Source organism: Pristis pectinata, chromosome 2 (genome assembly GCF_009764475.1).
Source record: "Pristis pectinata isolate sPriPec2 chromosome 2, sPriPec2.1.pri, whole genome shotgun sequence".
Lineage (NCBI taxonomy): Eukaryota > Metazoa > Chordata > Chondrichthyes > Rhinopristiformes > Pristidae > Pristis > Pristis pectinata.
Window position 1 is genome coordinate 63,785,082 of NC_067406.1, and position 26,361 is coordinate 63,811,442.

Sequence of the window (26,361 nt, forward strand, 5' to 3'; positions counted from 1 at the left end):
TCAACAGCTTGATATAGAGTGAGGATCTTCTCATTCTTGACTTCAATGCCTGTGCATTGCAATGTGGAAATCAGAATTGAGTCAGATGTTGGAAGCTGACATACCTTACTTGCATTTCATTACTAAACTCTGCTCTGGATTGAAAAGTTAAGTACAGCTAAGTTTTTAAGTTTTTTTCTATATATTTTTATTGTATATCACTTAATTGTATTGTCAAGTAATTAAAAAAAAATTAAATCCTATTTCAAATGTTTCTAAATTACTCTGATTACAAAAGTCATTTAAATTGTTAAAAAGGTGTAGGGGCATGAATTCAGAATCTGTCACTCGAGGTTTAGTCACTGTAGACAATTCTGCTTAGTGGGTCAATTCTAGCAGCAAGGGCTATTGGATATCTGGATTTCCAGGACTGAGAGAAAAAATAAGTGCAGCCACAGGAATAATGTGGTGGAGCAAGTGAGGACCAGACAAATAAACCACACCTTAATTTTGAAAATGCTATTGTTAATGTTTCACAGGAATGGTGCGTCGCCAACACTTTCTAAGGGCATTTTGATGAAATACTAGTCTTATATGTTTTATCTATAAATCAAAGACAAAGCTTTGGGATTCACTGTAAATACTAGGAATGGATAAATGAAAACTGGCTTGAAGGTCAAATGTAAAGAGATAGTACACTGTTAATGGCAAGACCCTTAACAGTGTTGATATACAGAGAGATCTTGGGGTCCATAGCTCCCTGAAGGTGCCTGCACAGATTGATGGAGTGGTAAAGAAGGCATATGGCATGCTTGCCTTTATTAGTTGAGGCATTGAGCTCAAGAGTCAGGAAATTATGTTGCAGCTTTATAAAACTCTGGTTAGGCTGCACCTGGAGTATTGCATTCAATTCTGGTTGCCTCATAATAGAAAGGCTGTGATGACTATGGAGAGGGTGCAGAAGAGGTTTACCAGGATGCTGCCTGGATTAGAGGGCATGTGTTATATGGAGAAGTTGGACAAACATGAGTTGTTTTCTCTCCAAGAATAAACCAATACCAATGATTAGTTCAGCATAACATCGTGGGCCCAAGGGCCTGTTCCTGTGCTGTGCTGTGCTGTACTGTATCAAAAACAACTTGTATTAATTGGAGATATTGCATCAGAATGGCAAAAATACTGAATTGGATTTTTCAGAGTGCAGTGTTGGGACTACTATTACTTCACAATTTACAATTTATGTAAATATATTCATAACATTGATGTAAATTGGGCACATGTTGAAATTATGACTTACCAGAAATGATGGCAGAATCAACAAATGCAGCTCCTTATGGGATGTTAGACAAGATATGCAAATATTTAAAATAATGGCAAATAATGTTTCATGCAAATGTGAGATCATATATGGGTAGACATCTATACTCAGTCATAGAATAATACAGCATGGAAACAGGCCCTTCAGCCCAACTCATTCATACCGACCAAGATGTCTATCTAAGCTAGTCCTATTTGCTTGCGTTTGGCCCATATCTCTCTAAACCTTTCCTATCCACCTACCGGTCCAAGTGTCTTTTAAATGTTGTTGTACTTGCCCCAACCACTTCCTCTGGCAGCTCATTGCATATACGCACCATTCTCAGTGTGAAGAAGTTAGTCCTTGGGTCCCTTTTAAATCTTTTCTCTCTCACCTTAAACCTATGCCCTCTAGTTTTTGATTCCCTTTTCTTGGGGGAAAAATACTGTGTGCATCCACCCTACCCATGTCCCTCATAGAACCATAGAATGATACAGCACAATACAGGCCCTTTGGCCCACCATGTTGTACCGACCTTTAAACCTCGCTTAAGACTATCTAACCCCTTCCTCCCTCATATCCCCCTATTTTAAATTCCTCCATATGCTTATCTAACAATCTCTTGAACTTGACCAGTGTACCTGCCTCCACCACTACCCCAGGCAGTGCATTCCATGCACCAACCACTCTCTGCATGAAAAACCTCCCTCCGATATCTCCCTTGAACCTCCCACCCATTACTTTAAAGCCATGCCCTCTTGTATTGAGCATTGGTGCCCTGGGAAAGAGGTGCTGGCTGTCTATCTATTCCTCTTAATATTTTGTACACCTCTATCATGTCTTCCCTCATCCTCCTCCTCTCCAAAGAGTAAAGCCCTAGCTCCCTTAGTCTCTCCTCATAATCCATACACTCCAAACCAGGCAGCATTCTGGTAAATCTCCTCTGCACCCTTTCCAACGCTTCCACATCCTTCCTATAATGAGGCGACCAGAACTGGACACAGTACTCTTAAGTGTGGTCTAACCAGAGTTTTATAGAGCTGCATCATTACCTCGTGGCTCTTAAACTCGATTCCCCGACTTATGAAAGCTAACATCCCATAAGCTTTCTTAACTACCCTATCCACCTGCGAGGCAACTTTCAGTGATTTTGGATATGAACCCCCAGATCCCTCTGCTCCTTCACACTACCCAGAATCCTGCCATTAACCTTGTATTCCGCTTTGGAGTTTGTCCTTCCAAAGTGTACCATCTCGCACTTCTCCGGATTGAACTCCATCTGCCACTTGTCAGCCCAGCTCTGCATCCTATCAATATCCCTCTGCAATCTCCTACAGCCCTCCACACTATCCGCAACACCTCCGACCTTTGTGTCATCTGCAAACTTGCCAACCCACTCTTCTACCCCCTCATCCAAGTCATTAATAAATATCATGAAAAGTAGAGGTTCCAGAATCGACCCTTGTGGGACACCACTAGTCACAGCCCTCCAATCTGAATGCACCCCCTCCACCACAACCCTCTGCTTTCTACAGGGAAGGCAATTCTGAATCCACTCACCTAAGCATCCCTGGATCCCATGCCCTCTGACCTTCTGCAGAAGCTTACTGTGTGGAACTTTGTCAAATGCCTTACTAAAATCCATGTAGACCACATCTACTACACTACCCTCATCAATCTTCCTGGTCACTTCCTCAAAGAATCCTATCAGGCTTGTGAGACATGATCTTCCCTTCACAAATCCATGCTGGCTGTCCCTAATCAGTCCATGATTCTCTAAATGCTCATAGATCCTATCTCTAAGAATCCTTTCCAACAGCTTGCCCACCACAGATGTAAGGCTCACTGGTCTGTAATTCCCTGGACTATCCCTACTACCTTTTTTGAATAAGGGGACAACATTTGCCACCATCCAATCCTCCGGTACCATTCCCGTGGACAACGAGGACTCAAAGATCCTAGCCAACGGTTCAGCAATCTCCCCCCTCACCTCGCGGAGCAGCTTGGGAAATATCCTGTCAGGCCCCGGGGACTTATCTGTCCTAATATTTTCTAACAGCTCCAACACATCCTCTCTCTTGATATCTACATGCTCTAGAACATTCATCTTACCAACACTGTCCTCTGTGTCATCAAGGCCCCTCTCCTTGGTGAATACTGAAGAGAAGTATTCATTGAGAACCTCACCCACTTCCACAGCTTTCAGGCACATCCTCCCACCTTTGTATCTAATCGGTCCTACCTTTCCTCTTGTCATCCTTCTGCTCTTCACGTACGTGAGAAAAGCCTTGGGATTTTCCTTAACCCTACTCGCGAAGGCCTTTTCATGTCCCCTTCTTGCTCTCCTCAGCCCCTTCTTAAGTTCCTTCCTTGCTGCCCTATATTCCTCCTGAGCCCTGTCTGATCCTTGCTGCCTACACCTTATGTATTCTGCCTTCTTCCTCCTAACTAGTTGTTCCACCTCTCTTGTCACCCATGGTTCCTTCACCCTGCCATTCTTTCTCTGCCTCACCGGGACAAATTTATCCCTAACGTCCTGCAAGAGATCCCTGAACAACGACTACATCTCCATAGTATATTTCCCTTCAAAAGTGTCATCCCAATTTACACTCCCAAGTTCTAGCCTTATAGCCTCATAATTTGCCCTTCCCCAATTAAATATCTTCCTGTCCTCTTTGCTCCTATTCTTGTCCATGACAATGCTAAAGGTTAGGGAGCGGTGGTCACTGTCCCCCAAATGCTCACCCACTGAGAGATCTGTCACCTGACCCGGTTCATTACCTAATACTAGATCTAATATGGCATTCCCTCTAGTCGGCCTGTGAACATACTGTGACAGGAATTCGTCCTGTACACACTTAACAAACTCCGCCCCGTCTACACCTTTGGCACTAAGCAGATGCCAATCAATATTTGGGAAGTTGAAGTCTCCCATGACAACAATCCTGTTATTCTTGCACCTTTCCAAAATCTGCCTCCCAATCTGCTCCTCAGTATCCCTGCTGCTACCGGGGGGCCTATAGAATACTCCCAGTAGAGTAACTGCTTTCTTGTTCCTAACTTCCACCCATACTGACTCTAGAGAGGATCCTTCTACATTATCCACCCTTTCTGCAACTGTAATTGTATCCCTGACCAGTATCACCACCCCTCCTCCTCTTCTGCCCCCCTCCCTATCCCTTTTAAAACTTTGAAATCCAGGAATATTCAATTTCCATCCCTGCCCTGGTGACAGCCGAGTCTCTGCAAGAGCCACAATATCATAGTCCCATGTGCTTATCCAAGCTCTCAGTTCACCACTCTTATTCCTGATCATGATTTTATACACCTCTATAAGGTTCACCCCTCAGTCTCCTATGTTCTAAGGAATAAAGTCCTAGTCTGCCCAACCTCTCCCTATAACGCAGGTCCTTGAGTCCTGGCAACAGTCTCATAAATCTTCTTTGCACTCTATCCAGCTTAATGATGCCTTTCCTATAACATGGTAACCAGAACTGTACACAATACTCCAGGTATGGCCATACGAATGTCTTGTACAACTGCAACATAATGTGCCAACTCCTAAACTAAATGCTCTGACTGCAGGGCAAACGCTGCCTTCACCACACTGTGACACCACTTTCAGAGAACATTGTACTTGTCCCTCTGTTCTGCAACACTTCCCAGTGCCCTACCGTTCACTGTGAAAGTCCTACTCTGGTTTGACTTCCCAAAGTGTAGTACTTTGCACTTATCTGGATTGAACGCCATTTGCCATTTCTTGGCCCACTTACCCAGCTGATCAAGATCCTCCTGTAGTTTTTAATAACCTTCTTCACTGATTACGATATCACCTATTTTAGTGTCATCCATACTTGCAGTCATACAGTAATACAACATGGAAACAGGCCCTTTGGCCCAACTCATTCATGCCGACTAAGACTTTTCTAACCATGCCTTGTACAGTCTCATCCAAATCATTTATATAATTGTCATACTTGTTATGGTTGAGATAACGAGGATGAATATAATGGAGATGTGGTAGTCCAAGTGGATTCGACAACCCCAGAGGATGTTGAATTATGTACAAAAGGTTACACTGTGACAGATGTAAATCAAATGTGGCTTCTCTGACACACATGTTTTGGTGCTGTCCTCTTGGGAAAACACTGGAAAGATTTTTAACATTATTTCAACTGTATTGAATATTGATTTACAACCTCGCCCTACCACTGCAATTTTTGGATTACCAAGGATATAGTCTGGCTATTTATCTGCTTCTGCTAACTGTATGATTGCCTTTTGTTACATTAATGGCCAAATGATCCATTTTGCTTAAATGGAAAGATCCAACACCCCCTACTACTTTTCAATGGTTCTCTCAAACTATATCATGTTTAAACTTGGAAAAAATTAGCAGTGGTACTGTTGATCCTTCGCTTAAATTTGAAGATATTTGGAGTCCATTTATTCAATATTTTCACATGATATAGATCCCTCTTTAATAACTTTCCGATTTAGAGGAACAGAGTGGACGACATAGTATTGCTCTGTTTCTATTGAAAAATTTCAGTCCAGTCTATTTTTTTGTCTTTTGAAATTTTTCTTTTTAGTTTGGTTTGATATATTGTTTATAATTTTTCTTATTGATTTGGGGATTTTTTTCTTTTCTTTTATATACTTAATAAATCTTTTTCTTTCCTTTCTTTTATATTATATTCATTTACGAAGAGATTGTGGGATCTACGGATTTTTTTAAATATTTTATTATTCTTTATGATTATCTATGCCATGATTGTTCTGATCTCTTTGTATTACATGTACAAACGTCGATGTTATATATTAATCTGTATTAATTTGGAAACTAATAAAAAGTTTGAAAAAGAAAGGAAAAAAATTACATCAGAAGTCAGAGGCAGTAGTAGGAAAGCTCTGTAATACGCGGGTCCAACCAAAACTGTTTAATATTATAACTAATGTCATTTGCAAAAAATTAGTAGTAATAGTACAGGACAAAGTATAGAAAAGAGTAAAATGACTGATTCTATTTAAAAAAAAAAGAGTGGAAACTTTTTTGTCTTTAAAAAGATTCCTGCAATGTGATCTTTAAAGTGATAAATGGGTAATTAATGAAGAAATATACGTATTTTACACTAAGTACTATTTTAACTGACAGGAAGTTCAACAGAATTAATTTTATTAAGAGAGTGATTATAATCACTTTTATAATGAGAATTTTCAAAAAAATAGAAAATGTACCTTTTATGGAACAGTCAGATGATCTTCAGTTTTTTCACCCTTACTATGTGTTTATGCTGCTACATTTGTCGCTAGATTCCATGTGGAGTCCAGTCTTGCAGTATTTCCCAATCTAATTCCCCAGCATTAGGTTGGGAATGAACTCTCCCATCATATGCTAGGTTGGACCCAGTGTAACATCAGAGGCCTATTCATTTCATTTCATAGGAATAGTGGATTTGGAAGCAAAAAGGTAAGGTAACTAATTTTAGTTTAATTATTTTATTGTAGACTTTAAAAAAGTACTATTTGTCTTACTATGTTTTTAAATAATTTTATTTTTATTTTAACATTCAATTTCATCCTGTTAAAGTGTGTCTGGGCTTCCACAGTATATTGTTTGAGCTGTACTCATTCCCTCCCCACTAAGCCACTCTGCCGCCACCTCTACTACCTCTAGGGTGCAGAGGGTCCATGAGATTGGCCCTCATCATTTGGTTCAGGTGAATGTGGGCAGATGATGACACTAGGTGCTGGGCCAGGTCTGGGACAATCTAGCGCTATGTATTTTATTTTTTTAAATGTGGGTCAAGGCAACATTGGAAACAAGCTGGAAATGCTCAGAAGGTCAGTCAACATCTGTGGAAAGAGAAAAAAGAATTCATGTTTCAGGATGAACACCCTTCATCATAACTTGGAAAGAAAGAAAAGTTAGTCTCATTTTTTAGAGAGGGTAGGTGAGGAATGGATTGGACAAAGGGAATATCTCTGATAGGGTGAGGCCAGGGTTATCTTTGTGATAAACTGTTGATGAGGCCAACCGGTTTGTAGATTAAAGAGAGAGAGAGAGAGCAAGCAAGCAGAAAAAGGGGGTGAGAGCAGATGTGTGGGAAATAGATGAGGTATGGTCAAGAGTGGGAGTCAGAGTTCAGGAAGAAGGAAGACACCTCAAAGGCACCTGTGTCAAATGTCTTATCTTTTGTAGTAAGTATGGAGGAACTAGGAGAATGGAATGAAGTTCTTGCAAGAGACAGGGTAGAAAGAACTATGGTTGAGATGCTTTAGGAGTTTGTAGGCATGTACTGGATGTTTTTGCTAACCTATCTCTTGAGGTGGAGATAGAGGAAAGATCCAGAAAGGAAAGGGACGTTTCAGAAATGGACCATGGGACAGTGAGAGCAGAGTGGAAATTAGCCACAAAAATATTAAATTTTCAAGTTTCAAGTGAGTGAAGGGAACAACATCAATAAAGTCATTACAGAATTGAAGGAGGGGGCCCGAGTAGGATTGAAACACAGACTGTTCTTCAAATTCCACAAAAAGCCAGGCATTGCTTTGGGTCCATACAAGTTCAAATAGCTGTACTTTTCATCTGGAGAATGTGAGTGGAGTTAAAGGAGAAATTATTCAAAAAGAAAACGAGTTTAGTCAGATGAATGAGTGTGTTGGTCGAGGAGCACTAGTTAAGCCTCTTTGAGGAAGAAACAGGCTCTTGGGCCATCCTGGTGTGGGATGGAGATCTAAAGTGGTTATATGTCCATGGCAAAGATGAACCAGTTGGGACGCCTCCAGATCTTTTGCCCCCTTCACTTTCCTCTGATCCCATCTCTCCCCCCCAGTTGTGCTCCATACCGTGTATCCATTAACCCTTCTGATTTTCCCCTCTGTAATCCCAAACAATCAGTCCTCTGCAGAGGCACCATCTTCATCCCCTTCTGCCTCCATCTTAATAAATTCTGAGCCAATATAACATTGAACTTTTCTTCTTCTCCCTCTGCCTTTGTGCCCATTTGCTTAGTCAAGCATCTTCATCCTATTCTGTGGATCATTTTCCACCGATGCTGTCTGACCTGATGAGTGTTTCTAGAACTTTTTGTTTTTGTTTCAGATTTCCAGCATCTGTAGGTTTTTGTTTTTCAACCTGCTGCCATTGTTTGGATTGGGCTAAATGTGAAGGCATTTGCACACATTGGCCCAGAATTTCCTACAGACCCATCATTATAATGGTGAATCTACGTTGTAGGATATATTTTTATGCCACAGATGTTCTAAGAAATTATTTTGTAAATGACTTGTATCATAACAGTTACCACCCAAATTTCCTCGAACTATTGTGAAACATTGTCATTTCCCGGAGACCAACAAATTAACTAAATCACTCCATCCCTATTAAATTCAATCTAAGATAGAAAGTTTTATTTTTGTTGCCTTTTAGATGTTTTAATAATCCAGCAGCAGCATGAGCTTTTGTTCCAAGATGACTTTAAACATGTTAGTTAAGTGATATTATGTTACTTTAAGTAACATTAATGACTACAATGAAGTTAACAAGTGAATAGTTATCAAGCATACAAAAATAATTTTTATCATTGTGTTTGAAGGTTAAGCAGTTTCAATTGAAGTTATAATCTAAATATGGCAATAGAATGCTGCTGGTGATTAATATACAAAGATAATGAGAAGAGCGCGTGGATGTTATCAGAATATTAACAAATCAGTTTTTCTTGAAATGTGCTGATGACATTTTAGATAAATATTGGATGGGTATATTCAGGAATTATGTCGACTTCAAATACCATAAAATTGAATGTGGGGCAAAAAATTTCCATGGAGTCATAGAGAGATATTTAACAGACTCCCAGGTTGCTTGCTGTTTCTGTGTCCCGGAGGGGTCTGTATTCCATCTATATACAGAGTGTGAGAGGTTGCCACCCTTGTTTGAGTATTTGAGGCACTGCTCCTCAAGTTCTGGTTGTATTTTAGTCCCATTCTCATGATCATTGGGCACCCAGTACAGAGGAGGGTAGGGGGAGAAGTTGGTTGGAGGACCTCTTTGTCTGCCTGCTCCTGGGCCTGACCCAGGTGGCCATTTATGAGTTCAGGCAGTGGGTTGTCAGGAGCTCCACCCGAGCGCTCTGCCTGCCCCTCTTCTGAGGATGAATCCATGCCTGGGTGTCCCTGGAGAGGGAGCACAAGGTGTCCACCAGCTCTCTGGAGGCCCTTGCAGCCACTGGGTGTTGCAGGAGCTGGAGTGCATCCCGGACAAGGATGGTTATGTTTTATTTTAATAGAGTAAAACAATTATCATAGATGTTTTGAATAGATTTAATCTGATGACAGAATAGTTTTAATTTCTATCAGAATATATACAAAATTCAAATTATTTTTGTACTTACAATATGTACATAAACCTTTCTAAATTAAAAATAGGAGCACATCCTTCAGCCCACTGAGTCCACACCGATCATCAACCACCCATTTACACTAATGCTACATTAATGCCATTTTTTTATTCTCCCACATTCTCATCAGCTCCTAGGACTAATGATTGAATTCATGTGCTAAAACACTGAAAATATCCTAACACACCTAAGAATTAGAACAATTGTTGAAGATGTAGAAAGATGATGCTGACTGCTAGGAAAAATAGGTTTGGTTAGTGGATAGGTCGGACAGTATCTATGGATAGAGAAACAGTTAATGTTTCAGATTGAAGGCCCATCTTTGGTATGCTGGCACACCCATTGGCCATTTGAGGGAAAGCATTCAAAGATCAAGACTTCAAACCTAACACTTAAGCTCATGGCAGTGATCACTGCCTGCTTTATGCTTCTGAGATGTAGGCTAACTACAGAGGCATATCAAAGCATGGAAGAGGTACCATCAATGCCATTTCCACAAAATCCTCCAAATCCATTGGCAGAATAAGCAAACCAACCTCTCCCAGGCCAGCATCCCCAGCATAAGGCTCTTTTAAGTATGCTCAGCCAACTTTGATCAACAGGCCATATCATTCACATTCCTGATGCTAGTCTTCCAAAGCAGGCACTCTTCTTCAACCTCTTTTGCAGCCAGAGATTACAAGGAGAACAGAGGGTGAGGGTAGTGGAAGTGTTTCAAGGATGTTCTTAAAACTTCACTAATAAAAAATGTAACACACTGATTTGTGGCAATCTCTGGCTGTCCACTTTCAGGGAACTATATTCTTGCATCCTAAGGTCTCTCTGTTCTATAACACTCTCCAAGGCCCTGCCATTTACTTTGTATGTCCTGAACTGGTTTATCTTCCCAAAATACATCACTTGTCTGCTTGTACTTGTCTGAGTTAAATTCCATCAGCCATTCTCATGCCCACTTTCCCAGTTGATCTATGTCCTGTTGTAACCTTAGACATTCTTCTTAAATGTTTATTATACCGCCAATGTTGTCATCGGCAAGCTTACTATTGGTATTGGTTTATTATTGTCACTTGGACCGAGGTACAGTGAAAAACTTGTCTTGCATACCGATTGTACAGGTCAATTCATTACACAGTGCAGTTACATTGAGTTAGTACAGAGTTCATTGATGTAGTACAGGTAAAAAAAACAATAACAGTACAGAGTAAAGTGTCACAGCTACAGAGAAGGTGCAGTGCAATAAGGTGCAAGGTCACAACAAGGTAGATCATGAGGTCATAGTCCATCTCATCATATAAGGGAACCGTTCAATAGTCTTATCACAGTGGGGTAGAAACTGTCCTTAAATCTGGTAGTACGTGCCATCAGGCTCCTGTATCTTCTACCTGATGGAAGAGGAGAGAAGAGAGAATGACCCGGGTGGGTGGGGTCTTTGGTTATGTTGGCTGCTTCACCAAGACAACGAGAGGTAAAGACAGAGTCCAAGGAGGGGAGGCTGGTGTTCATGATGCATTGGCCTGTGTCCACAACTTTCTGCAGTTTCTTGCGGCCTGGGCAGAGCATTTGCCGTACCAAGCTGTGATGCATCGATAAAAGTTGGTGAGAGTCAAAGGGGACAAACTAAATTTCTTTAACCTCCTGAGGAAGTAAAGGCACTGGTGAGCTTTCTTGACCGTGGCATCTACATGATTTGACCAGGACAGGCTGTTGGTGATGTTCACTCCCAGGAACTTAAAGCTCTCAACCCTCTCGACCTCAGCACCATTGATGTAGACAGGTGCACGTACACTGCCCCCTTTCATGAAGTCAATGACCAGCTCTTTTGTTTTGTTGACATTGAGGGAAAGGTTGTCATGACACCATTCCACTAAGCTGTCTATCTCCTTCCTGTACTCTGACTCATCACTGTTTGAGATACAGCCTACAATGGTGGTATCATCTGCAAGCTTGTCAATAGAGTTAGAGCAGAATCTGGCCACACAGTCATGAGTGTATAGGGAGTAGAGTAGAGGGCTGAGGATGCAGCCTTGTGGGGCACCAGTGTTGAGAATAATTGTGGCGGAGGTATTGCTGCCTATCCTCACTGATTGCAGTCTGTTGGTTAGAAATACAAGGATCCAGTTATAGGGGGAGGTGTTGAGTCCTAGGTCTCGGAGTTTGGTGACAAGTTTGCTTGGGATTATTGTATTGAAGGCAGAGTTGTAGTCAATAAACAATAGTCTAACGTAGGTTCTTTCCTGTCCAGATGCTCCAGAGCTGAGTGTAGGGCCAGGGAGATGGCATCCGCTGTAGACCTGTTTTGGCGATAGGCGAATTGCAGTGGGTCAAGATTGTCTGGGAGGCTGGAGTTGATGCGTTCCATGACCAGCCACTCAAAGGATTTCGTGATGGTGGATGTCAGAGCCACTGGTCGGTAGTCATTGAGGCATTTCTCTGCCTTGTCATTAATATATGTGATGAATAATAAAGGACCCAGTGCTGATCCCTGTGGCACACCACTAGTTACAGTTCTCCAATCCAAAAAGCAGCCTTAACTACCAATCTTTGCCTCCTACCACCAAGCCAATTTTGTATCCAGTTTACTACCTTACCCTGGATCCCATGTATTCTAATCTTCTGGACCAGCCTACTATGTGGGACCTTGTCAAAAGCCTTGCCAAAGTCCACATAGACAACATGCCCTGCCCTGCCCTGCCCTCGTCAATCCTCTTGGTCACTTCTTCAAAAAAGCACGATCAAATTTGTGAAACATGCTCTCCCATGAACAAAGCCATACTGACTATCCCCAGTCAGTCCTTGCCTTTCCAAATGCAAATAAATCCTGTCCCTCAGATTTCCTTCCAGTAACTTTCCTACCACTGTAAGGTTCACTTAACTGTCGTTTCTTGACTTGTCCTTGTAGCCCTTCCTAAATAAAGGTGCAACATTAGCTAACCTGGAGTCTTCTGGTACCTTACCTGTGGCAAACAAATATACGGAAATCTCTACCAGGGCCCAGCAATCTCCTCCCTTGTTTCCCTATTATTCCTACACCTGTCTGTTTAGAGAGATGCATGTTGTTTGTTCATTGTTGCTGGTTATTGACTCCTTCAATCCTGGATTTGAAAATGTTTTTCAGAATTTTTGCATGCCTTAGTTGATTGAGGGGTGCCCATTCTTAGCTGATTGCTTTTTATAGTGCCTCAATTAGCAATCTTTACTCATGACCATTTAAATTTAAAAAGTCCAAGAGCAATAGACCCTTCTGTGGAAAGACTTGAGGAAACAGAATCTTTCTTTACATTGAAGAAAAGGTTGAAGAGACTGAGTAACAAGGATAATGTAAATTTGAACAAAGATAGAATGCTGGAAACATTGAGTGGGTCAGGCAGCACCTGTGGGGAAACAGTTAATATTTCAGGTCCGGGACCCTTCATCAGAACTGGGAAAGAAAGAAGACAAGTTAGTTTGAGCAGCAGGGAAGGACAGGTAGAACAGAGAGAATATCTCTGATAGGGTGGGACCAAATGAGTAAATTTAGCTGTTAGGTCAAGATTATGCTTCTTTATCTGTGCAATGTGTTACTAATAGCAGGCTGAGAGACATGCCAGCAGGCCAGTGTATACAAATAGAAAAAAGAGAAACTGAGTGAAATGATGACAAATAAAAATGGCCGGTTCTGATACAGACTGAAAGAAGGAGTGAGTTACCTAAAGTTGGAGAACTCAGTATTGAGTCTTGAAGGCTGCAATGTACCCAGATAGAAGATGAGGTGCTGTTCTTCAAGCTTACGTTGGGCCTCATTGTAACAGTGCAGGAGGCCATAGACAGAAAAATCAGAGCGGGAGTGGGATGGTGAATTAAAGTGGCAAGCAACCGAAGCTCAGGATCATCTCTACAATCTGAATGCAGGTGCTCCACAGAAAAAAAGCCATTAGATTTGAACAGGCAGTTTGTAGAATCTTGGCGTGCAGTAGAAGTGGAAATGAATAGGTTTGTAAGGTATTGCAACATTTTGCCATAATGACCTAGAGGTCACCAGACATTACCTACTGTTAGAGAGAGACACAAGAGACTGCAGATGCTGGAATCTGGAGCATCAAACAATCTGCTGGAGGAACTCAGTGGAGCAGCATCTGTGGGATGAAAGGAATTTCAATGTTTTGGGGCTAAACCCTGCATCAGGACCAGTTGCAGGGTTTCTACCTGAAATGTCGACAATTTCTTTCCTCCCACAGATGCTGCTCCTCCAGCAGATTGTTTGTTATTACTTTCTATTAACATGGTTTACGTTCAGAAATATACTCCCTAGCTCCAGTGGATGCCAGGCACACTGATGGCTGGGATTTTACTAGGGTTTGTCAGCAGTCCCGCATGTTGCTGCTGGCAGTTGCCCTCATAAATACTAGTAAGGTTAGGGCTCATGGGCACTTGCTGGAAGTCCCAGCATTCATGCTGAGGAATCTGGAGTCAGCTACTGCACAGTGTAGACATGGCACAGGATCGGCAAGTCCATTCACTTGAATGAAGATTTCCCAGCTGTGAGAAAGAAAGGAATAATTTTTGTTTTTAATTATTTGTATTTATATTAATGTTCTTTAACTATTTAAAAGTTTTGTTTTATTAATATCAATAAACAGTTATGAAATTTAAAAAAAATCATAGTTTTTACCATTTCTGAATTTCAAAGAGATTCCTAGAGTTTGAAAACCTTTGATATTTTGGGGTGGTGTCAATTGTGACTTCAGTCAAAATTATTGATGTGTGTATTGGGCAAAACATATTCTAGCCACCTGATATGCCCCTGATACATAAATTTTAATTTAAATTTTTTTTAATTTTAAATTTTATTTACAGCGTGGTAACAGGCCCTTCTGGCCCAACGAGTCCGCGCCGCCCATTTTTTAAACCCAAATTAACCTACCCGTACGTCTTTGGAACGTGGGAAGAAACCGGAGCATCCGGAGGAAACCCACGCAGACATGGGAGAACGTACAACCTGTAGTCTTAGCCTGCAAGATTGACATTACAGATCAGGACAACATAGAGGATGACCTTCACTTGATACCAATAGGTGTACAGGTTACTATTTTAATTGAAGTGCAATAGGTTAAGTATAGCTTGTATTTAAAAAGCATTGTTATGGAAGTGAAATGTCCCAAAGTGCCTCACAAACAGAAGTTGTCTCCAAGTCCAAAAAGGGGTACTTGAATAAATAGTCACAAAACAAAACTGCGTATATCAAAATTCTGAAATTAAAAACAAAATAATGGAAATACAGCTTGTTGGGCAGCATCTGTGGAGAGAGGAACAGAATTAATGTTTCAGGTAGATGACCTCTTCATCAGAATGAGAATCAAGCATGCTGTAAATTGCAGAGAAGAATGAGGGGTGGTGAGAACAAAGGAATTGTCTGCGATACTCTTAATTCGGGATTTTAGCAACTGAAGTGTTCTGTATCTCACAGTTCTAGTATTATTTTTGTTTCTCTCCCCTATCCTTGTCCATCTTCTATTCACAAAACGTCCCTATGTCTCTGCAGCTCAAAACACAATGTCTTCGAGCTTTTCCTAGTCTGATGAAAAGTCATTGACCTAAACCATTAACTCTGTTTCTCTCTCCACTGATAGTACGTTACCTGCTGAATATTCTCTGTTTTTATTTTAGGTGGTCAAAAGGATAGGATTTAAGGAAAATTTCAAGGTAGAGATATTTTAGGAGGCTATTCAATTCTGTAGTGTGTAGACGTAAAGGTGTGGCCACCTATAGAAGGATAAAGAGAACTGAGATGATCAAGACACCAGAATTGTCAGTTCTCAGCTTTTGAAATGTGGTGGTGCTGGAAAAGGTTAATTATGGTGGGGTGAAGGCCATGGAGTGGGTAGAAAACAAACTGAGAATTTTATTTTTTTCGGCATTGCTGAGTATGGGCGAGATAGGTTAGCAAATCAGTGGGACTTTGTGGAATAAGGCACTAGGCAGTGGAGCTTTAGAGCAAGTTTATGGAGAACAGTAGATCCAAGCTCAACCAGGAAAACAGTGAAATAATTGAATTTGGAATTTCAGCAGCATTTAGACTAAGAAAGGTGTGGAGAGAGTAAATATTCCAGAAATGGTCTGAAGGAGGCAGTGAGAGGGATAATTTTTCAGAAATGGAAGTGGATGGTGAAGGAAAGCACAGTGATTCCTTAACTTATGACTGTTTGATGTATAGGTTTTCATGATATTGTCATTGATTCTTTGGGTACATGGCCTCAATTTACTGAGTTATTTTTTGCTATAATGAAAACTGTGCCTTTTCTGACCATAATGCATTTCACACTTCCTCCCATGTTTTGTGTTTGTAGCTGACACAGAGATATCGAGGAATCCCTGCATGTGAGATTGGAATGCCAGCTCAGTGGATTGTTCGCGAACTTGGTGTCTTTTCAGGCTCAGCTTCAGACAGTTGCCAGGGAGGAGACTAAGGAGCAAAGTTAGTGGAGGGTGAGAAATTGATTGTGCTTGGCTTTTCTCACACTTCCAGGCTTTCTGTCTGCCATGAATTTGGCTGCTGGGCCTGGCTGCATTGACAATGTTGTAACTTATCAACTAATAAAATATTTGTTTTGCATGGTCTGGGAAGCCATTTGGCATATCTATTTCCCCTTGCTGAACACCTTGTACTGCTGTTCACCACGCTGCTACAATTGGTGCAAAATTCATAACAGAGGGGACCCATAATAGTATGAAAACAAAATACTACAGAAAGTGAAAATGTGAAATAGACATAGTTTCATCAGATTACAGACATGAATCACAAATTCTGACTCTCAGTGCAGATATTGCTTGAGCTACGTTTTTTGTTTTTACTTTACAACATATGTTTATGTTTGGAAGGTTTTAACGAATGAATTTAATTCAATTAGTAAATTATTTGATTTTATTTAGAGGATAGTTAAGTATAAATTATTACATAATTGGAACTTTTTTCTAGATTTGCAAACCATGGCAAAGTAAATTATTAAAAGTTAAACATGATTCCAATTACCTAATTTATTTTTGAATGAGTAAGATTACTTGTAATAAATCACACACAAGTTTGTATTTTTTTGTTATAAGATCTAATCTGATGCTTCATTTTCCAAAGTTATTTCAGTTCTTGGCGTAGTGGGCCTTTTGCTCACTGGACGAACATAACCAGGATCTGGGGAAGAGATGAATGCAGATCCTATACTTCAAGAGACCTTAATTAAAAGATCACAGCAGAAAAAACGGACTTCTCCACTCAACTACAAAGAAAGGCTCTTTGTCTTAACAAAGTCAAGATTAACATACTATGAAGGTCGTTCTGAGGTGAGGTTGATTATTATATCTTGGAAATTTTTGCCTTGCCTTAACTGAGTGTTTTGCTTGTAAATTTGTGTATGTTTGTAAAACTCAAGAAGATTGTCCCTTGTTTCAGGGTTTTTTGATCGCTGTCCATAAAATGGATTTAAAATAAATTATGAATGAAACAATTTTGTTTTAAAGCAAAGTGTATTCATATCAGTTTTTTTATGTTGAAAAGATGCATGGAAAGGAAAAGTTTAAAAATTATAATGAGTTGAGCTTTAAATTTCTTTCTTCCATCTGTCAGCTTGTTTCATACCCATTATGCACATATGTCACTGGTTTTGAAAGTTTGACAAAGATTGGCTGGAATTTGTTTTGTGTAAGCTATTAACAAAGGATTTTGTTAAAAGCATGATATGCACTCAAGTTGCCCAAGATTTTAAAGATGCAAAAGTAATCTCCACCAGGGCTGCTATCAAAAGTGGTAGTAGCTCCTATGGAAAAGTTGATGTGGGCCAGATTTGACCTTTGCCATGCAGGATTTTCCAGTGTTTCTCTGAAGTTGCTGCTGGGTGGATCACTCTTGATCTGGCAAAATCTAAATTTCTATTTATTTTTGTAGCCAGTGATATTCAGGCAGTTCCCTCTACTGACTGCAAATTCTGATTGTTTTAGGTCAGGTGTCCATGCTGAGATAATTGTGTCCTGTATCAGTCTCATTCAGTACAGCCAATTTCCCATTGACTGAAGGGAAATCCTGTATCAGCTGTGACTGCTGGCAACCCTTAAACAGTATCTCTGTATAAAGGGAATATTAAATAGAAGTTGGAAGTAAGGTCTGTTAGGTTGTCTCATTATCACCATGCCAAAAGTCTTTCAAATAACTAATACAGTAAAGTATAAGCTTTTGCAAAAATGAGTTGCTGGATGAAGGGTTCAGATGAAAGGTCTCAACTGGAAATGTTGACTGTCCATTTCCCTCCGCAGATGCAGCCTGACCTGCTGGTTTCCTCCAGCAGCTTGTTTTTTGCTCCAGATTCTAGCATTGGCAGTCTCTTGTGTCTCCAAGTATAATTTGTCGCATTGCAAATTGATAAGATAAGATACCTTTATTAGTCACATTTACATCGAAACACACAGTGAAATGCATCTTTTGCGTAGTGTTTTGGGGCAGCCTGCAAGTGTTGCCACACTTCCTGCACCGACATAGCATACCCATAACTTCCTAACCCATACGTCTTTGGAATGGGGGAGGAAACCGGAGCACCCGGAGGAAACCCACGCAGACACGGGGAGAACGTACAAACTCCTTACAGACAGTGGCCGGAATTGAACCCGGGTTGCTGGTGCTGCAATAGCATTATGCTAACTGCTACACTACTATGTCTGATTTCCTTGAATTTGACAAATCAGTTATTTAGAACCTCCTCTGTTCTATGTGATACAGGTGTATATGTTAACTGGCTTTATAAATAAGTAGAGTGTCTTGATATACATCGAAACATGAATTTTCAGCATATTATTTAATTTGTGTTAAAAATAATAACTGATGCAGACATATATAAGATAGAAGACAATGTCATCTACATGTTTGGCCCATAATTAATGTACATATTTTATTTCTGATAGTGAAAGGGCTTGACTAGCTCTAATAGATATTCGTTTTGCCACCCTTGTTAATTACAGTCAGAGGCTATTCGTTCTTGAACTTGCTTGTTTCCCTTGGTTTTGAGTTAATAATGCAAACTACTTTGCATATTTTTTTTAACTGAACAGGCTATAAGTGACTTAGGACTGTTAAAGTTAATAGCAACTATTTGTATTATGTTGTGTGATAAATTTCATCCTATTTAACAGCTGGTCCAGTGATGCCACAAACAATTTTAATAAAGCTTACTTACAGTGGGGGTAAATTTTAACACAAGATATTTCTTCCTCTTTATCCCAGAATTCTTCCTGAAGTGGAAAACGTTCAGTTTTGTCAGAATCGTTAGTACATTCTGTTCTGTTTGTCAAGGTTAATTTGCTATGATGTCCTAATCTATGTAGTTGCTCATCTGAATCAGAATGCTTGATAAATGTGTTCTGTTCTCCGTTGTAAGAAGTGGCTTCACTAGGTTAGCATGTTCTGGGTCTATTTCTCTCATTAGAGACTTGACCATCAAAAACCTAGGCTGAAACTCCAGTGCAATACTGTGATAATGTTCCACTGACAGATGTGAACAGTTAAATTTAAGTCTTATCTGTACTCTTGGGTGTTTTAGTTTTTAAAATCAATTTTTGGGATCTGGGTGTTCACAATTTTAAGCCAGTGATGTAGTGAAGTGTTTTGACTGATCTTAATAGATGTGAGACTGATTTTTTTCAAGCTTTATTGAATACAGTCATAAGCTATTTATTCTTGATCTTGCTCTTTTCCCTCATTGTTGAGTCATTGCTGTAAACTACCTTATAAATTGTTAAACTGAATAATTTACAAATAACTGAACACTATCTTCCAAGAAAGGATGGTGTGCGACTGGAGGGGAACTGAAAATGGTGTTTCCATATGTCTGGAGTTCATGTATTTCTTAGTGGTAGAGGTTACAGGCTTGGAAGATGGTATGGAGAAGCATAGGTTAGGAACTTCAGTGCATTTTGTGGATGTGATGGTGGTGGCGGAAATGACTGTTTAGGGTGATGGACGTGGTATTAGTCAAGGGGGCTACATTGAGCTTGTTGGAGCTGCACTTTCTCAGACAATTGGAGAATAATTTGTCACACCTCTCTCTCACCTTGCATCTGGAATTCAGCTCCTTGGTCCATGTTTAAGAAGAAATCTAGTAATACGTAGTGGGTATTAATGAGCAGGTTATTAGTGAGCAATTGCCACATTATAGCACCGTGGACAATTCCCCTTCCATTGTTTAGTTGATGGTTGGGACTAGACTGGTCGGATTGTAATTAGCCACATTGGATCCCCTTTTTTGTGAACTTGACTGTTGTGGGCAAATCATCACATGGAGTCACTTCTGTTGAATCACCAAAATCTTACCACAAATTGCACGACAGAGCTCCTCAAACCAAGAGTATGTCAAAGTGCTATAATTGTTTTAGGTTCCAGTACATGATCCCATCAGGAGTGAGACTCAAATGTAGATGAAGACGTGAACATTTTTGGATATTGCTAACAATATGTGGCAGGGTTACAGGACTATGCCCTCATCTATTGGTTGTAAGAACATGCTGTTTAACATGCATTATAACTTCCAGTGACAACTGATTTTTGGCTGAGCCTCTTGCTGTTCCTGGCATGTCCTTTCACACTCAGTGAACCAGTGTTGATGCTCTGACTTGATAGGAATGGTTGTGTGGGATATATTAGGCCATCAGGTTACAGATTGTGGTGGTGTACATTCTTGCTGCTGCTGCTGATTGTCTACAGCAGTGGTTTTCAACCTTTTTCATGCTGCGGCCCCCCAGAACATGTCCTTGTTAGATGGCAGACCCCCAAAGCCCCCAAAATCAAACAATCGATAATTCATGCATACAACACTTAAATTACTGCACATAGGCCCTATTGAAATAGTGACTATTTCTATCACCGATAATTACCAGCGGTGTCTTTCAATGTTCAGTTCAATGTGAAGGTTGTGCCTGTTTTGCACTGCAGAGTTTGTCCAAACGTGGTGGTATGTGCGACAAACATACACGTATGTCATCCTCAATATTCAGTCTTGATCTGTATTTGGTTTTCATGGCAGTGACTGCAGAAAATGATATTTTGCACAAGTAAGTGGTTGCAAATTGTAACAGAACATTGCCGGCTTTGCCGGACAGCAGTGGATACTCCTGGGAGCGTGCTATCCAGAACGACAACAATAACATTCGGTTGAACCGCAAGCACAAAGTCCTGTCAGATGACAGTTCAGCCAATTCTTCTTGTTCACGTCTAGTTAAGTCAGTAAGCATGCATTCAAATGGATTTCGAATCCAATCAAACATGCTCGTGTCATCGTCGCCGAAATACTCATGGAAATAATGTGACAGCTGTTGAATATGGTTCAAAACGGTGCTCGCAATGGCCTCTGTCTTAGTCTCGTTCACTGTCAGGAAGTCAGCCAGCAACGGAAACATATCATAGATGCCTTGCTTGCATCTTCCCTTCCAGATACAGAGTTTTTTCTGGAAGGCATTAATTTTGTCATGCGTTTTCAGAACATTTGAGCCTGGTCCTTGCAATGATCAATTTAAGCTGTTCAAAATGTTGAAAATATCTGCAAGATAAGCTAATCTGGCAACCCACGTCTCATCTTTCAAGAACCGTGCCAATGATCCGTTATGCTCATTTAGAAAACTGAGCTGTTCATCTCGCAATTCGTATACATGCTGCACAACACAGCCTCGTGACAGCCATCTGACTTCTGTATGTAGCAACAAATGCTTATGCTCGGCTTCCATTTCACGGCATATGTTTTCAAACAAACTATGATCGAGTGGCCTGGCTTTGATAAAGTTAACAATTTTAATGCATGTGGAAAACACATCCGCAAGATTTTCATCCATATCCTTTGCAGCCAAAGCCTCATGGTGAATCATACAGTGGGTTGTTACTACGTGTGGAGCTACTTCTTTCACTCGTGCGACTAGACCCGACTTCCATCCCATCATTGCGGCAGCACCATCCATGCATACTCCAATACACTGTGTCCATGCCAATGCCGATTGTACAAAAAAAAGTGTCAAGCACATGGAAAAGTTCTTCACCAGTTGTATGCCCTGGGGGCGCCTTGCAAAACAAAAAGTCTTCCAAAGCCTCTCCTTCCCAGCAATATTGAACAAACCAACAACTGCGCAGCACTGGCAACATCAGTACTTTCATCGAGCTGAATCGCAAATCTGACTTGCTGAAGATGTGCTATCTGCTGGCTCTGTATACCTTCCGCCATATTGCCAATTCTTCTGCTTACTGTGTTATCAGACAGTGGAATGGCTTTCAGTTTTTGACTGGATTCTTTTCCCAGTACAACTTCGCACATATCTATTGCTGCAGGCAGTATAAGCTCTTCTCCAATTGTGTGAGGCTTCCTGGAACGTGCTATTCGTAATGCTACCAAATATGATGCGCGAAGACCCTTCTCATTTACAGTGGCGCAGGCTGTCATTTTGCCTTTCTGCTTGAAGTACAGCTCCTTTTGCTGCTCAAAATATTCCTTCAGCTTACTGGCAATATCTGGATGCACTGTTATTAAATGGCGCTTCAATTTCACTGGTTTCATTGTATTGTTGGACAGTGTTTGCAAACACACAACACAGAGAGGTTGGTCCGCATTTGTCCCCACTGCGATGAAGCCATATGAAATGTATTCTGGATTGTACTTGCATTGTTTTCTCTTTTGGTCACCCTTATCCCCTTCGTTATCAGAATCTTCCGGTTTCTGGTCAGCTTTTTTCTTCAGAAATTTCTCCACACTCAGCAATACACGCTGGACAGTTTAATTACTATTACTGATCAACAAAATCATCAAAACTAATCTAAAATTTATACACTTGCGCACTTTTCGTTTAACAGTGACGTCACTGTGGCGTAAATGCACGGTAAGTAAGCAATATTATGAAGGCACACCAACAACGTCACTCAGTCTCGCTAACACTACAGTGCACAACAAAATAGTAGTGAGTAGTGAACACTACTGACTACTCTGACTACACAAATCGAATATTAAGCGGCAGCTTACCAGAAGGGAACACCGTCTAAGTCTCTAAGATTGTTGCCTATAACAGATAGAATAGATATGGCCGACTTTCTGAATAGTGGAAAACTGGAGCAAGCAAGTAAGCTACGACTTTGTAACAGGTCACTTTTCCATTTTTTTTCTTGGCTTGCTCGCGGACCCCCAGATTGAAAACCTCTGGTCCATAGCACTCAGTTTTGAGCTGCCAGATCTGTTAAGAATTTATCCCATTTACCCCCACACAATGTGATGAAGGGTGCCTTCCTTCAATAGGACGTTGTTCCACAAGGATTTTGTGGCGGTCACTTATGGATTAATAACTCTGCCACTGGTAGAATGGTGAAGATGAGGTCAAGTAGAATTGTTCTTTGTTGACTCACTTACTACCTGACTCAGACCCAATCTGGCAGCTCTATCCTTCAGGATTTGGGAAGCTCAATCAGTAGTGGTGCTGCCAAGCCACTCTTTGTGTGATGGGCATTGAAGTCTCTCACCCAGTGTACATTCTGTGCTCTTGCTACTTTCAGTGCTTCCTTTAAGCACTGCTAAATTGCAGTGGTGGTGGGCATGTGTGGTTAGAAAAGAAATGTCTATGACAGATTGAGATCAAGGTTGTCCAGGCTTGATCTCCATCCTATCAGATGGGGTGCAGGGTGAAGCACTGGGTCACCTGAAGAGCTCAGGTTTTTCTAGGCTTGCTTCATAACTGGGAGTTTCATACTTTGATCAGCCTTGGAAGTTTTTCTTTCCATTGAAACAAAAGGACATGTTATAAGATTGCTGAGCCACTCCTGTTTTGGTGGCTGAAAGGTGGTGGATGGAAATTACCTTCTCAGTTTCTTCTTTTGATGTTCTGCATGGAAATGTCTCATTCCAAATGAAAAGTTTTCTGAAAAATTTGTATTTAGACACTTGGACAGTGTGTATGTGTGATTTGAATCACAGATTTTACAGCTTGTAGTAATCAGATTTGCACAATCCATATTTTAATGCTGATACCTGACTTCCAACTTAGTCCTGGAGTGGATTTGGGGTGGATCGTCTTGATGTGAGACCCTTGCCTTTATCAATACCTGACAGTCTTTTAAATTTGATGGATGGGCTGCTTTACTAGATTTAAGGAGTAGACAGTTCACCTCTTTGTCCTGTGCAGTTTCTGACACATCATCTGCTATCTGCTTATAGTAGGGTTGCACCTCTTGCCTGCTGCATTTCCAATTCTAAACCTCTGGATGATTTTTTGGCAAGATTAATGAGTCACCATTAATTATATATCTTTGAACTATTGATAGAGGATGTGAGGGACAAGAAAAGATAGCTTTACCTCAAAACACTTCATATGATCAGGATGATGTAGGCTAAACAGAAGTGACTGAATTGGGTGCCAAAACCATCACCTCCAGAACATGCTTGTGATGGCAAAAGACATTTAATGACTTAATAGGAGGAACAATGGTAAGTACAAACATCTCCTCTCCAAGCAACTCACAGCCTTCATCTGACTTCTTCCCATCTTTCTCAATGACTCTAATCTTGTACTCCTAACCGCATACTTATAATAACACAGGCCCTTGGCCCTTCAGGTCTAAGCCAGCACCTAGGGGAGCAATCCATTAGTCCCATTCTCCTTCTCCTTATCTTCCTGTATCCCTTCAATGTATTTTCTCCCACACAGTTTGTTTTTGCTCCAGATTCCAGCATCTGCTGTCTCTTATGTCTATATTCAAGGTAGGTTTTAGACATTAAGGACACCAAAAGGATATGGGATTAGTACAAGAAAGTAGCACTGAGGTTAAAGACCATCAGCTGTGATGTTATTGAATGGTAGAGCAGGCAGAAGGGGTCCAAAGACTAACTTTTTATGTTCTTATGTTGTTAATTGTTATTTTTGGAACCTCCAAATTATTAAATTAGAAAAGTTTACTTATTTTCCTTTAACCACCTTCTGTTTCTTTTTCTTTAAATTTAATCTTTGTTTTTTTTCATTTGCATTTTCCAATCTGATTTAGCTAATTCACTCCTCCTCAAGCCAGTTACCAAAACTAATTTTTAACAGTAACCTACACTTTCTCAATAATTCTTCTGTTTCATTCTGAACCCTCTGCATTAGTTAAGGAGATGGTGTTAGCTCTGATGAGTCATCAGTACCATCAATTCACCCATGCTATGAATGGTCTACTGATTTTAATTTTTGATGCATTGGAGAGAAACAAAATAAATTACGTACTATTTAACCAACAACAAATTATGGAAGCTTGCTTTTTTTTCCCCCCTGCATTTAACTTCCTCATTGCATCAACTCAGTCAAGCTGTTGTTTCTGCTGATGATTTAAATAATATTTTATATCCTGTACAGATCACAAGTGAGACAAATGGGGGTGGGGATAACCACATGATTATGTGGTATCAAACCCTTAAAGGGACATTGCTCTTTAATGCTTGAAGCTTCAACTATCCCAAAGGAGGAAGAATACTTAAAGTTAGCCGAACAATCACTAGTCAGATGATAATAAGAAATCTTTGTTTTTTTTCAAATTTAACATTCCATCATTTTCAAATAGTTTTTAAATTTCTGTACTTTAAAAGATACTGGGAGCAGATAATTAATAAAAATTAGGTGTTGATTTTTAAACATAATGACATCAATTGGAAAGATTTTTGAAATAGCAGTCCAGTGTTTTCCTTCTACAATCTCCATGCAGTGCTATAGATAAGGGTGAGGTTTTCATTAAACATTTTGTGGACTCCTTTCTGCTCTATAAAATTGTAAAACGGAAACTTATTTCAAGATCTGTATTACGCACCCTTATAATGAAATATACGAAGATTTACATTGTGTTTTGAGCTACTTTTGGAAATTGTACACAAATAATTTAACTTTTCTTCATGGAAAAAAAGAAAAAAAATCTTAATGGGAGTTCGTCAGAGCAATACAGCACAGATACAAGCCCTTCATCCCAACAAGTCCACGCCGACCATGGTGCCCACCCATTTGGTCCCAATTTCCTGCGTTCAGCCCGTATCTCACTAAGCTCCGCCCCTCCATGTACCAAGTGCTTCTCAAGTGATATTATTGTACCTGCCTCAACTACTTCCTCTGACAGCTCGTTCCATATACTCCCCATCCTCTGCGTGAACAAGTTGTATAGAATATATAGAAAGTAGAGGCTATACTTTTTTTTATTCATAGTCTGCTCTGTGTTTAAGATGGCTGCTGATCTCCTTAAGATGGCCGCTGGGCCTCCTTCTTCTCCAGCTCGAGCACGGGAAACTCTTCGTGTGGGAAACATATAGCTCGTTAAAGAAATAGTTAGCCCATTCCTAGGGAGACACTTTTGATTTAGTGTAGCTCGTTAAACAGATGGTTAGCCCATTCCTAGGAAGACACTGTTGATCTATTGTGTAGCTAATGGTCTTTATAGCTAGTGCGACTAATGATTTTGTAGCAGTTCTGTAGCTGATAGTTTTTATAACTGATAAGTCAGGTGCCAGCAAGTCTCAGAACTCATAGGTAATAGGGGCACATTGTGATGTTTTATAACTGTTAGCCTTGTAGCTAATAAGCCTAGTTTTATAACTGATAGTTCTGTAGCCTAGTACCAGTACTCCCAATGCCCATAAATAATGGGGGCACTCTGTGATTGAGGCAGGAAATGACTGTGGCGAAAGACAAATGGTTGTG

At 40.4% G+C, this 26,361-nt stretch overlaps 1 protein-coding gene across 6 annotated transcripts in view; it reads left to right on the forward strand.

Moving 5' to 3' along the window:
- LOC127580258 (tyrosine-protein kinase Tec-like) overlaps positions 1-26,361 on the forward strand; it is a 116,872-nt gene that overhangs the window by 3,002 nt on the left and 87,509 nt on the right. For 4 of the 6 annotated variants that reach the window (XM_052033438.1, XM_052033428.1, XM_052033458.1 and 1 more), the window contains exons 2-3: positions 15,999-16,137; positions 16,781-16,986. In XM_052033438.1, coding sequence (XP_051889398.1) covers positions 16,849-16,986 — 138 coding nt within the window. In that variant the 5' untranslated portion in view covers positions 15,999-16,137; positions 16,781-16,848. Of the gene's footprint in view, positions 1-12,062; positions 12,082-15,998; positions 16,138-16,780; positions 16,987-26,361 lie in introns of those variants that run through there. The other 2 variants (XM_052033448.1, XM_052033468.1) reach the window with 2 other exon arrangements.